A 13,386-nucleotide genomic window follows, 5' to 3' on the forward strand; every position below is an offset into this window, starting at 1 on the left:
TGAACAAGTGGTTTTTAAATTATTGCATCTTGCAATTTACACGTTGATTAGATAGTATCAGAGGTGGAACATGTGCTAAAATTGTTCAAGTTAACATACATAATCATGACTTAGAACTGCAATAATCTTCTCACAAAATTTACGTATACGTATTGTGACATCTGCAAATTTTGACAACTTGATGCAGTCAATTGATGATTACTCCTTCAAATTAGCTTGGCATAGCAAGATACACGCTAATCTTATCGAGAGTTACAGTGAAAAGTTACATGAATCTGCGGCGAGCGTTAAGCAATGATATTAAAACCCACGAAATCTTCAGTCTACAGTCGAAAATTTTAAATTCGAGTGAACGATGTCTAATATTATCAATAATATAATCGACAGAATATTTGAAAAATGGTTCAACGTTCAGAAAAAAACTTCAGATGGGGTGCAATCGGCCAAGGATGCTATGTTTCGAGGAGGATTGATTGTTATAGTTGCAATTCTTATAGTTTGGATTTCAATATTTTTGTACACAGCCTTCTACTATGCTTACATGCCAAGTATGACATATGTCAGACCTGTGCACCTTCAATTTAGGTCAGTTGAATTGTGTATTGATTTATAAGTTTTGTTTACACTTTTCATGGAAATTTGTATTATTTAGGGCATGTGATCAAGAAAAGGGGGTGAAAGGAATGTGCAGTTTTCCTTCAGCTTATGTTCACATCACCAACAAACAACAAGCATTTATGGTTGGTCAGCCGTACAAAGTAAACTTACAATTAGAAATGCCTGAATCTCCTGCTAACAAAGATCTAGGTATGGTAGCAGTTATAATTTTTAATCTACTGCATTTGTTAAATTTGATATATGAGATAGTACCACCATGATGCTTTTAAAGGTATGTTTATGGTGTGTGCCCAAATGCGTAGTCGAAATGCATACATGGTTGCTCATTCCTGTAGATCAGCTATGTTACACTATCGCAGTGATTTGTTGCATACTCTGAAAACACTTACTTTCTCACCTATGATGATATTTGGATCTGCTGAAGAAAAGCAAAATGTTGTTCTGGAGCTTTTTGGTAACTTTGAAGAAGATCAAGTAATGCATTTTTTATCACTCAATTAATATCATAATTTAAGTTTGCAATAATAACTTTTACTATTGAAATTTCAGAGTCATCCAGCAACAGTCTTACATATTGAAATTCAATCACGTCAAATTGAATTTTATTCAGCATCGGTTGTCATAAGAGCACATTTATCAGGCTTGCGATACTTAATGTTTCATTGGCCCATTTTGTCAGCCTTTATTGGCATTAGTACCAACTTGTTTTTCATAGTACTCGTGTGCATTTTATCATACCTACACTTTTCTACTGATGATGAAAATATGGAAGAAACATTCAACTATCTCAAAGCAGAAATTGAAGATGAAAAAGATTCAAAATTTACAGGGGACAGTAAGGAATCTTATTTATCATATAAAATGAATTGTTCTTCAAAGTATCACTGCTTATAATTAAAATATTTTAGCTGGTGCTGATACTTCATCTACTGAAGATGTATCATTATTAGATGATGTATCAAAATTAAAAGCCGAAAAAATTCCATCAACAATGGAACCATTGGAGCCAATTATAAGTAAAACTAGTTATGTAGAAGAAATTTCTAATTTAATAGAAGAATAGCCCTGAAAGACTAGGAAAGATGAATAACTCGACATTTATTTTTATTTTTGATGCAACTTTTGTGATTATAAAATGCTACAATGAAAACTATTTCATTCCAAAAGTTATAAATGTGATCAACTTAGTGCCTTAAGAGTGGAGAGTTGAAACCAGAATATTGTTACATTTAATTGTTTATTTTATTTTTTTAGCTTATTTTTTACTTGTAAAGGACGCCAAAGCCAATGTACATAAATGTTAAAGTTTAAGCACAGTTCTCATAAGTTTAAGCGAATTATACGCAAAAAAATATAGAAAAGAATTTGTCTCGTTGTTCATCAGAAACTTGCAGTTATTTAAAAAGAAAATTCTGTACAAAATGCACAATGCTGAATATAAAAATGATTGTTCTCTTCGTTCTCAAAGTTTATTGATGATATGAAATTTAGGTCTATAGAAAAGTATTAGTTTAAGTTTTGATATTTTCTGTTAATGGCCAAATGAATAAATTTATTAACTCTTCTCAAAATGATGAATTGGTTGTTATAAAAATATGGAATTTAAATTTGTAGAAAAAGAAGCAATGTAATAATATTATGAACATTCAAATCATTGATATTATTCGAGTGGTTATGAGTAGTAAATTTTATACAACGTCAAACAATTGAATTTCAAGATCGCGTTAAAACTATTTATGATGCAAGTAACTAGTTATTAAAATGCATTCATGCTACGTTACAATTATGATAAGTGTTATAACTTGACAATAACTTCGATATATTTATGTATTATACGGTGTGCGGAGGATATCTGCAGTGCAATAATCATATCTTCTAATCGGGCGCTACAGGGCATTCGCGAGCGCTCGTGCGTAGCCAGCGCAGCACATCTCATCATTTACCTCGGCGTGTGACAGTTAACGCTTCATAAATGTGCGCTGATCGATAATGATGAATTGTCCGTTACATATGATTTCCCCCGAGAGAACTTGGACATCGCACATCTTCAATCACGCATTATGCACGGCCTACGAAATTTAGGACTCGGCGGAAGTGAACTAATGTATTGTTGTGCGCTGCTTATACTAACAACAAGCTGATATATGCGCGCACTTCGGAGCGACGAATTTACGAGGTAAACTCGGCTATAAGCCATTGTTATTTAAATGCACTTTAATAGTGTCAAAGTTAACTGGTCAATTCATGTTTTATGTAATTGCAACGGCTTTATTTAAATAAGCCGTGTATTTGGAAGTATTCAAAAGTTAGACTAACAAAAGGACCATCGTTAAAGAGTTTAAACGCGATAAAGATCCGTTAAGAATAGAATATTTATATTTTGATATGCAATGGTGCTCGAAAATGATTTTTTATGCAGATTTTGACTGAGTTTATAGTTTTATTACATTTTTGTTAAAAAATGTCGTTTCATAGATACTTTATGTAATATAGCATCTGCGCGTTTCGAGATTTTCTAAAAGTATTGATACTGGAAATATGGTTGGTAATAATCATAACTTAAATTAAGCTGAAGTTTTAATGAAAATTGTAAAAAGTGAATTTTATAGTCGCAAAAGTCACGCTAAGGGAGCTTTTTTCTTAATAAAAAATACGAGAAAAAGCAATTGTTTTTTGCGAAGCTTTGAACGTTGAAAAGAGCGAGTCGAATGAAAATTTAGAGCAACACACAGGCGTGCTCGGGCCAGTGAGAGAGAGAGAGAGAAAGAGAGAACGGGGAGAATAGAAACAAATGTTTAGAGGTGTTTTCTCCTTTGAATCCAGCTCGTTGTCTCTGTTTCTCGTAAATTGAATATTTATATCGTCGATATCTGACATGCGCCGCGTATAAAAGTGAAATATACATATAAGCCCGAAACAAGATCGTTATCCCGCGTTGACTCTTGCACACACGCGTTGCGTAGTAGTACACGTAGCACGCGTATGTATGCAGAATATATCTATTCTCTCTATGCGCGACGAGCTCGCGTATACGCATGTAGTAGTGGTGCATACGCGCGATTCGCCTCTGCGCTACGGCGCCGCGCGCATCTATAACACAGGCGCATACACGATAGTCGGGCCGCTGCACACGCTGCAACATTTACCCTTACACGCGTAAGCGTCGGCTGTATACGGGCGACGGTGGCGGCTATATGGCAGCGAGCCGTGTTCACCTGAAATATGCATTTCCAAAATCACTCGCGGGCTATGTGGTTTGGCGTTTGTCGTGTATATAGAGCCGAGTTTTGTTTACACCGCAGCTCGCGCAGCGGAGCAAGAGCGCCACATATAGTATATACGCGTGCATCGAGGGGGGTAGGTAGTAGGCAGAGCTTGCGCGTATTTATAACAAAGGTTTCAACAAAGTCCAAGGTAAAATATTATACGCCCATTTTCTATATGAATAAACCATCGTCGGCGATATAGATGCGCTGCCATTATTTTCGGGCGTTTTAATCCGTTCGGAGGCAACCTCCGCGCCCGCCGACGACACATAACAAAGTGAACGTTATATGTACGCGGGGAGAGGAACGAGAGCAACATTTTTAACGTTAAATCAGGCGTGAAATAATAATCGACGAGGCAGCCGCTTATATAATATGATAAAAGGGAAGGAACAAACACGTGTAGCTATGCGCGTTGCCGGGCTCACGGCTCTCCTGGGAGATATCGCGCCCCAGGTACTACGCTCTGTACTCTTACGATTTTGCTGCTGCTGCTGCGAGCGCGAAAAACGAGCAGCGATAGCAAGTATCGAGCCGAGCTCGAGCGCAGCCTTTCCAACAAATGCATAATGCAACAAATAATAATAATAATTGTCGGAGGTATTTTGTGCGTGCACTGCGTTCTTGTATTTTTCCGGCGTTTTTTTTACAATCCGTACTTGCGAGAGCGAGTGCTATGCTTAGAAATATTAAAATCTGTCCTTTTATTTATTGTGAAACGAGTACAATAAATGTACGTTTGTTCCGGAAATTTTTGTTTTGCGAAGAATTCTTTCTTTTCGTAGTCTTTTATTATCTTATTGCTACATTTTCACGAAATTCGTTCGAGCAAATGTTTACGTACACGATTTACATACTACTATATTATTACATAATTTCAATGTATTCAACAACTCATATTTTGTTGTTTGTGATGATCAATGAGAATTATTTTAAAATTCAAGTCGATCTCTTACGAGTATTCGAATTCTCGATACTCTGGATTGTCGCTACAATATCCTCCCTACAAATCTTTATGTTCGTCGAAATAGTCGCGAAGTAGGACCTTTTTGAAAAAAAACAAAAATATGCGACTGTACAGATTGAATCATTCGCAAAGTTTTACGCAAGCGTAATAAGTATAAGTTTTGCGTCTCAAAGTGTACCATGTATCCTTAACCGGCTCTCACTCGAAATCGGCTGTATTTATTATAATAAACACGTGGCCAACGTAATGGGCTGCTCGCGCCTATAACAATGGAAAATGTATGTGTCATACCTCGGCGATCTATCGGCACAATAAGTGCTGTACAATAAGTGTATATTATATATGTACCTGCCAAAAGCAGCGTAGCTCTGCAGCCACGTATACTTCCGATACATATTTAACGCACTGCCGCGAACGAATTCCACAAAAGTCAAACGATTTCGTTGGCCGATATCCATCCAGTTTACGCGACGGGAGAAATTTTGCGCCTTCAGTACGCGTGCAGCTGCTCAGCACAGTTTCTCGGAACATAACTTTTGGCTCTCAGTTCTCGCGTGAGTTCAGCTGCATCAAAACAATGCAACGCGCTGACTCCCTGCAGGATAAATTGTGTATACGAGTGTTTAAAGGGTATCTACGGATCGCTAGTGTGTATACGTGCGGCCGTACGATAGTGTTGTAAGAGCCGCGCGGTAATTGGCTTTATCATCGATATATATGTAATAGCACGATATAGGCGCGCGGTGTAACTAATCGGAAAACTAGCCTAGGCCGCGCGAGCTCGTATTAAATACGTATCGACGGCCAGTGTAGGTAGTGGCGAATCGAACCTTGTATATGGAGAGCCTAGGTAACGCTATACACGTATTCTTATTTTATTTTTTGTTTGTTGCTACTCTTACCTATAAGCCAAGCGTATACTTATATGTGAATTCTCACGCACACAGTCGCGCACGTTTACATAAGGATACGCGAGCTCCGCGACTAGCTGTTTTTCTCTTTGTCCCTTATGGTTTTCGATAGTCGAGCCGCTCTACATAATATAGACACGTGTGCGTGCCGCTGCAGCCGATACATACGTTCGTTCGCGCGTCGATCGGCATATTACATATACACATGCAGTACTCCGTTTCGAGCAACAAAGAAAAGGCCTCCGCGTATGGCCCTAAACTCGCTTCTCTCTCTCTCGCGAGATGCGTGTGCGTATATAATATTGCGCAGTACGTATACGTGTATGCACGTACTCGAGCTAGCAGCGAAAGGAAAGCTTATATTTATTTATCCTTGCGGCGCTTTCGATCCGCACCGGGCGTAGCACGGCTCGCGCGCACACGCATATAATAAAACCGGTTGGCTTTTTCGCCGCGCGTTATACGCTATATATACAGGTAGAGGTGTACGCGCGTGTACTCCTGGCGGCGGCAGCGGCCAAGGAAAAACATATTCAGGAGCTCCATAAACCTTGTGCGTACCGACCTCCTCCTCCTCCTCCTACTTATTCTCTTTTACAATATATTTTATGCCTATATACGCAGTACTTACCCGGGCTCATAAGACGCGATATTTTTTATTCCATTTCCGTTGCTCGAGAGCCCGAGTTTCTCTGTTGCTGCTGCTACTTGAGGTGGAGATGGTGGCGGGTCAGTTGCTGCCGATTGGATGAGCACCTCGCAGAGGACAAACAAAAAAGAAAAAGGATATCGTGTGATGTATCCGAGGCTGTGATTGTGGGCGGATTCAATTTGCGAATGGCCCGCGCGAGAGTAGGTGGGAATCATGCTTATATTGTGCAATCGGCTCAAATTCGTACATATGTCGAGTCTGCTCGGCTTAACGAGAACCTCGTTGTTGTTGTTGTTGTTGATACGTATTTACACATTACAGCACACATACGCAAATGCTGAGTTGACTCGGCTCGTTTTAGTTGGAGCAGCTGTAATAGGCGAGAAAATGTTCCATTAGCCACCCATCGACTGGTTTCCATTTCGAAGGTCATCGATCAAAATCTCGGCGCGCGATCGATTGACATTGGAATTCGCCGCCGCGCATATATCGCAACTCTATATGTATTTGTAACAATGCATCAACGATATCTCGATATACGTACATTACACCGAGCGTATATTAAATCCGCCGAGACAAAAAATATAATATATTTTAATCAATCAATTTCTATGTGGCGTGTTACAATAACATAGCGTACCACGTGCATATTCACGCCGAGAAAATGTGCATACCCTCGATCACGCGTATCATTTTAATTCTCTAACAAATTGTCAATCAATTATCACGCGGTAAAAATGCATAAGTGTTTCGAAGGAGAAAAAAAGGACAATAAGTTATGAAAAAAAGTAAACGAGAAACCCCAAAAAATGTGGTGCACGGATAATTAGAATCTTGAGGCCTTGCGACGACGTCGACGACTTATGCATACTTTCTTCGGTGTGCGTCGCGTCCTTTTAAAACACCAACTACACAGATGTAGAGTAGAGCATCGCTAAGGTTTCATCGCGATATGCTCCACATATATCCTCTTGTTGGATTGGACAGGTGTTCCCTTCTCGAATCTCCTTGCGCGCACATATACTCTTATACTCGGGGCTATTACATATATACGCACACGTTCGGCGATCGGAGGCAGCCTACATATATGCAGCTTCAATCTTCGGCCCGTAGCTCTTTTGCTTTTTTCGTTTTTTTATTTTTGCACGTGTGCGCTCCGGAGGTTGTACGCACTTTCGCTCTTTTTTTCCCATGGAACTCCTTCGGCCTGCTGCGCGTCGTATTTTTTTCTCTTCGCCTCGAAGAACATATAAACAGAAATCATTAATTCAGGTCTTTTTCATTCACTCTCAGCTGCGCGAGAGATCGTAATCGATCGACTATTTCAACTAGACTCGGAGACATCCGTATATAAGAGTATTTAACGCGCACATATAGCCTCGTCGGTTTTGGAGTCGTGCGCCACTGAATTATCCGGCATATCATGCACATGCATATTGGATAACTCATTCGACAAATGTAAAGTATATCATGCGCACACACACGTAGACGCGCACGCAAGGGAGAGAGAGAGTGAGAGAGAAAGAGCAATGGATTAATACATAAATGTTGCAAAAAGGTCGAATACATTGGAGAATCGAAATATTAGCCGGCGGCTAATTTCGTTGCGGATATTAATGCCTTCATGAATACTCGAGTTGTCTCTCGAGCTGCTGCTGCTACTGTGCGTATTACGCCGTGTAATACGCGCGTGTGGCTTGTGCTGCTAATGCTGCTGCGGCACGGCGACATATTATAGTCCTCGTTTTACGCAATGACTACCATCGCGGCTCGCATCATCAAGAGACTAATGACACATGTTTATGAAAGACGATGTTCCAGTTAATCTTATGCTCAATCATATCTTTGTGCGATCGGTGAGCAGATTCCGAGTCAATTTGTCAAGTATCGAAAGAATTCAGTCAACGCGATCATGGGAATTTTTGAAAAATCACCGCCGCGTCCGTCGCGTCAATTTATTCGTCGGCGATCGTTGCATCAACAACAAATGTTGTTTATTCGCACGGCTCGTCGCCATGCATAAAGAATAATCTATTTATAATGCGTAAAATATATAATGCATTAGATCATACACTATAGGCGGAGAAGGTTGAGAACGAAAGAGGCGGATGCGAAGCCGTTATTACATAGATTGGATGCTGACATTTTTTGCTGCTCTTTCCTATGCGCGCACCACAAGCCTGTGTATGTGTGCGTAAGTGTGTGTGTTTATGTGTGCGTAAGTGTGTGCTGCATGTGCATTCAAGGAGGTTTTCCTGCCCCGCTGGTATTGCTGCTGCTGCTGCTGTATTGAGTCGATGCACGTGAAAGTTTACACCGGAAGCCTTGTGCAGGCGAGAGCCATGTTTGTGCACTTGCATCGATTCTTTATTATATGCTTACATTGCTCTACTGAATAGACGCGCAGGATACGCCTGATTTTTGGTCTTTCCTTATTCTCCGAGCTCTCGCTGCAATTTCACCCATGCAAATTCTTCCTTTAGCGGAAAAAAAAACTTTCGTATATTTTCGTATAATACGTGTATTTTAAGGACAATTTTTCTATCATCGGCAGCTGTACCGATTCATCCATGTGCTTAGAAAAATTTCAACTATACTTTCACGTACGTCAGTATTATCATATCGACGTATAACACTTGCTTGTAGAAATATTAAATACTCTTGATAAAGTGTCAACTTTTGCAAAAGGATTAAAAACCCGTTCTAAAGGATGAGAAATTGAAATTGAAAAAATTGATGCAAGCTTTCATATTTAGGGCAACATTTCAGTAGTTTATATGACAATACAACATGTGAACGGATTACACAAATCTGTCATATAACTTTTTCGATTACTTTAATGTATATATCAAAGCCAAATCTTACTTTATCTGCGTATTGTGAGTCAATGATTCAAAGAGCTACGACAAATCCCCTTGGAATTTTTTAGAATGTCACTCGACCAAAAAATCCACTTCCAATACATTGTCGAAGAGCTTCCTATTAAAAATATAATCAAGCCCATATTTGAGTTTAATTTTCTAACTTAATAAGACATCATCCTGTTTTAAGGTATTTTTCGAATCCCCACAATTTTTCGCCTTTAATTAAAAGCTGCAACTGAATACCATAAGTTGATGGATAAAAACTCCTTTTCGAGAAAATCATAGAGTTTCCTCAAGTAAAAGTTTTTTACACCCATTTTCAGATAGATTGTTGCTTTGTCAAAGAAGCCATAAATCAGGTAAAGCTGGTAAGTTTAATCAGTCGAAATTCGTTGGAATTCGACCAATTTATCGTATCAAAGATATCGATATGAATCGCGGTAAAATACCGCGGGGAATTTTAGAAAATAGCGTAATTTTATTTGGGCTTGCAGAGAGCGGCGCTCGGTACACATAACGAAACGTCGGTACATAGTATATATAATTATACTCGAAAACGTACTGAAATTTTCAGCTAAAATACTCGGCGCGCGGGTACGCGGCTTGGTATATAAATATAGAGACTAAAATATAACAGGCGCAATACGGACTGCACTTACAGCTGCGAAGCCAGGAATGGCGTATAACAACAACAACAATAAAGTACATTGCGTAGAATAATATATACATACGTATTCCGTAATGAATGTGCATATCGCGAGCGCACACACACACACACATGGTATCCCCGTGTAAGCTGGAATCAGCTCGTTATCTTATATTTAATTTGCATCCGTACATTATATATAAATAAGCCGGGGCGCCCGTCCTAAGGTATACATTAGCAAATGTAAATTTGGAATTAAAGTTAACGCGAGTGAAATTATTGAGTAAATAAAGCCTTGCAATTCGACTAGTGACTACTAGTTGTTTGCGTGCGGCACATATCAGTCAGTTCATCGGGACATTCGATCTCGAGTTTGTCGACGGTTCTTCATGGAAGGTAAAAAGACGACGACGACGACAACAACAACAGCAACGACAAAGAAGAAGAAGAAGAAGCTATAAGGAGAAGAAGAAGAAGCAGTGCTGCCGTATGCGCCTATCCAAGCCAATACCGTACACATACGCACGATCGCCTGGGCGAAATTGCCAACTTGTCGATGCGTAAGAAACTTGGATGTTATCGGATCTTAATTCGAGTGCCTGCAGTATATATCTATAGCAGCCCTCAAATCACGTCAATTGCGAACTTGTACAGATTCCCCCCGGTCGGGGCCCCGCGCGTCCGACATGTGCTGCCACTGATGCCACGACTGCCACTGTCGATGATGCGGTAATTCGAACTTTTTTTTGCCCGTTTATACGTATACACTGTCGTTCACCGACGATCCTGTATAATGTGCTCGCCAACGAGATTCTCGAATGCGTTGCGGTTTTTCAAAACCTCTTCTCGACCTGCCTCTATTTTTCGACTTGCCCAATTTACGACTCGCTCACGGCTATAAATTGCCATGCCCCGGCTTTGCAAAATCTGCTCATAATCCCGCGCGGACGCCGAGAGAGAGAGCCCGAGATCGTAGATTACGGCCCGGTCGCGCGCGCGCTACCGCAGCGACGAGCGTGTGATTTTTCAGCCTATATCTCTTAATTAAACAAGTTGTATACATGAAATTATCATTTATTTTATTATATATATGCGCCGTACGCCTCTTTCGCTCTTTTCTAACGCAGCCGTGTATACGCGCGTAGCCGCAGCAGCGACGCGACAAGCTTTTATCGGCGAGCTTATAATTTCGTTTCGCGCGCAGCATGCGAGAACGTGATTTCCCTTATCACGAATCTAAGATCGAATTTTCTCTCTACGCCGCGTATTGCGCGCACACGCATAGCGCTGGCTTTATTGCCAATAATAAGCAAATTAACGAATCGACTTCCAATTTGCATCGTACCGTCATTTCCCACGGAATTGGACTCGTCTTGCGCGAGACGAGATTCTATGACGCAAATGCATCAATGAACCGATGACTCTATATTTATCAAATGTCATTTGGATTCATCAAACTTTCCGATCCTTTTTTGTTTTATCGCTCTCCTATATCTTAACCTTGATTGCTCAGAGAACAACTATTGTTCCCATTAAAAAATCATTCGAGCCAATAATTTAAGATAAACGAGGTGCTTGCAGTTTTATACTGCTGCGTGAGCGCGCGCGTGGCGTGATCTACGAGTGATACGAAAATTGCATTATACAACCACTTCTAATCTGTGCGATTAGATAATAAATAAAATTTTTGAATGCTCGGGAAAACTAGACAAGTAGTTGCTCGCGCGCGTCTCGCGAGCGATAAAATAATTCAGCTCCGCAGGCAATCAAATTATTATGGGGAAAAACAGTTTCGCGCGCGCGTTCGGGATGAAGTAGAAAAGCTAAGAAACGAGCTCGACGGTATAAAACGAAAACAAAAAATAAAGGAGAGGAGAAGAGAGAAAGAGGAAAAAAAGGCAGGAACGCGTTAATTTTAGCGCCGAGAGTAGCGCGCGCTGTGGTGCGTGCAGAACTCGTTCGGAAAAATTAATGAAAATTCGTTTTTTAACGACCCAATATAGCAGCTGTGGGGAGGAGAAAAAAAATAATATCCGGACTAAAATACACAAGCGAGAGAAAAAGAGTGAGAGAGAGTGAGAGAGAGTAAAGGAGAGAGAGCAGGAATAACACGATGTTGTATGGATTATCGATACTGCTTAAGACTGATCGACAGCTATAGGTAATTCAGCTGCTGAGAGGTCAACTGTTTAAAATGCATAAGTAGCATTATAAGTTATAGGATCGATATTTGTTTGGGGCCAATAATTTACATGAAATATCATTGTAAGCCGATTTGCCATTGTTTTGCCGGGCAGAGATTGGAAAATTCCTTGATTTTCTCTCTTGCTCACTCTCGCAGTCGAGTAGCCGAGAGCTGGTTGGTTGGTTGGTTGGTTGGTTGAGCGCGTCGCTCAGCTGTAATTCAGGTCACATGCAATCCTTAATCAGGCGAGGTGGCGCGCACACATATTGTCCACGCGCATAGTTGTAGTAGTACCCTATATGCTCTCGCGAGCTCGAGCACAAATATGCATATGGAAAGCATCCGATTGCCATTTAACGCTGGGGGGCTCTTCTCTAGTGCGCGCTGCACTCGTATAGCTGCAGCTAGGATCTCTGCGCGTGTACGTCTGTGTCGCGCGCGCGACTACGCCACGTCTATATATTATTTCATTCGCATGCACACATGCGCGCATAAGCAGTAGCAAGCAGATGTGAGTGCGGTTGCAGCCGAGCTATTCTCTCTGCGCATCGCCAGAGTCCGCGTGCATACGTATACGTACAAGCTCGAGCGTCGCTATGGGTCTATTACCGAGAAATCCTCCACTAATTCTCGTCCGTTTGTATGTGTGTGTGTGCAGTGCAGTGCAGTCGAGTACGCAAGCAGATCGCGTTAAATGCACAAGATATTCTGCGCAATCAGCACTGCACTGCACTGCCCGAGCTGCGATCCGATTGTCCATCGAATTTATATAGATAGCGTATACGTATATATTCGATACATTTTCAAGAGAGAGAGTCACGCTGCAGATCACCATTTAGCTGCTGCTGTCCGAGCTTCGGCTTGCTCATCTACGAATTTTCAACTATCTTGCTGGTTTTTTTTTATTATCGGGCGACCTCGTCGCACTATCGCTCGATATAATCTGGCCAAATTTGAGGAATACATTATCGTATACACCGAAACAGGCTACGCAGCTTAGGTATATAGTCAGAGTTGATGATAATTTATCACCCGATCATATTCTCTTTCTGCGTCTCTGATGCTCATATTGTGCAAGCGATCGCGGCAGAGGATATGCCGGCGAATCCCTCCAATAAACTGTCCCCGATGGTGTCTACATCAGCTGCGTCGCGTTTATCGAGCGTATACACAACGCCAGAAACAGCAGTCAAATGGCCCATCGAAATCTGCTGCTACTGCTGCTCTCTGGTCTGCGAGCTTGACGACTTAATCTTTGCTATGTGTATGTGCCCGGG

At 40.9% G+C, this 13,386-nt stretch overlaps 1 protein-coding gene across 1 annotated transcript; it reads left to right on the forward strand.

Moving 5' to 3' along the window:
* Positions 1-2,154, forward strand: LOC106651493 (seipin). The gene is made up of 5 exons (XM_014370017.2): positions 1-585; positions 653-807; positions 890-1,092; positions 1,168-1,453; positions 1,527-2,154. The coding sequence occupies exons 1-5, from the start codon at positions 356-358 to the stop codon at positions 1,679-1,681; spliced, it is 1,029 nt and encodes a 342-aa protein (XP_014225503.1). The 5' UTR covers positions 1-355; the 3' UTR covers positions 1,682-2,154.
* The last annotated feature ends 11,232 nt before the right edge of the window (positions 2,155-13,386 follow it).

This window comes from Trichogramma pretiosum, unplaced genomic scaffold, assembly GCF_000599845.2.
Source record: "Trichogramma pretiosum strain Unisexual culture from Peru unplaced genomic scaffold, Tpre_2.0 scaffold76, whole genome shotgun sequence".
Lineage (NCBI taxonomy): Eukaryota > Metazoa > Arthropoda > Insecta > Hymenoptera > Trichogrammatidae > Trichogramma > Trichogramma pretiosum.

What these genes read in the sequence shown, in the direction of transcription:
- LOC106651493 (XM_014370017.2), top strand. Translation starts at nt 356, where the DNA reads ATGTCTAATATTATCAATAATATAATCGACAGAATATTTGAAAAATGG. An exon ending in TCCTGCTAACAAAGATCTAG is followed by an intron (nt 808 to 889) that starts GTATGGTAGCAG and finishes ATGCTTTTAAAG; the next exon opens with GTATGTTTATGGTGTGTGCC. An exon ending in TTCAAAATTTACAGGGGACA is followed by an intron (nt 1,454 to 1,526) that starts GTAAGGAATCTT and finishes AAAATATTTTAG; the next exon opens with CTGGTGCTGATACTTCATCT.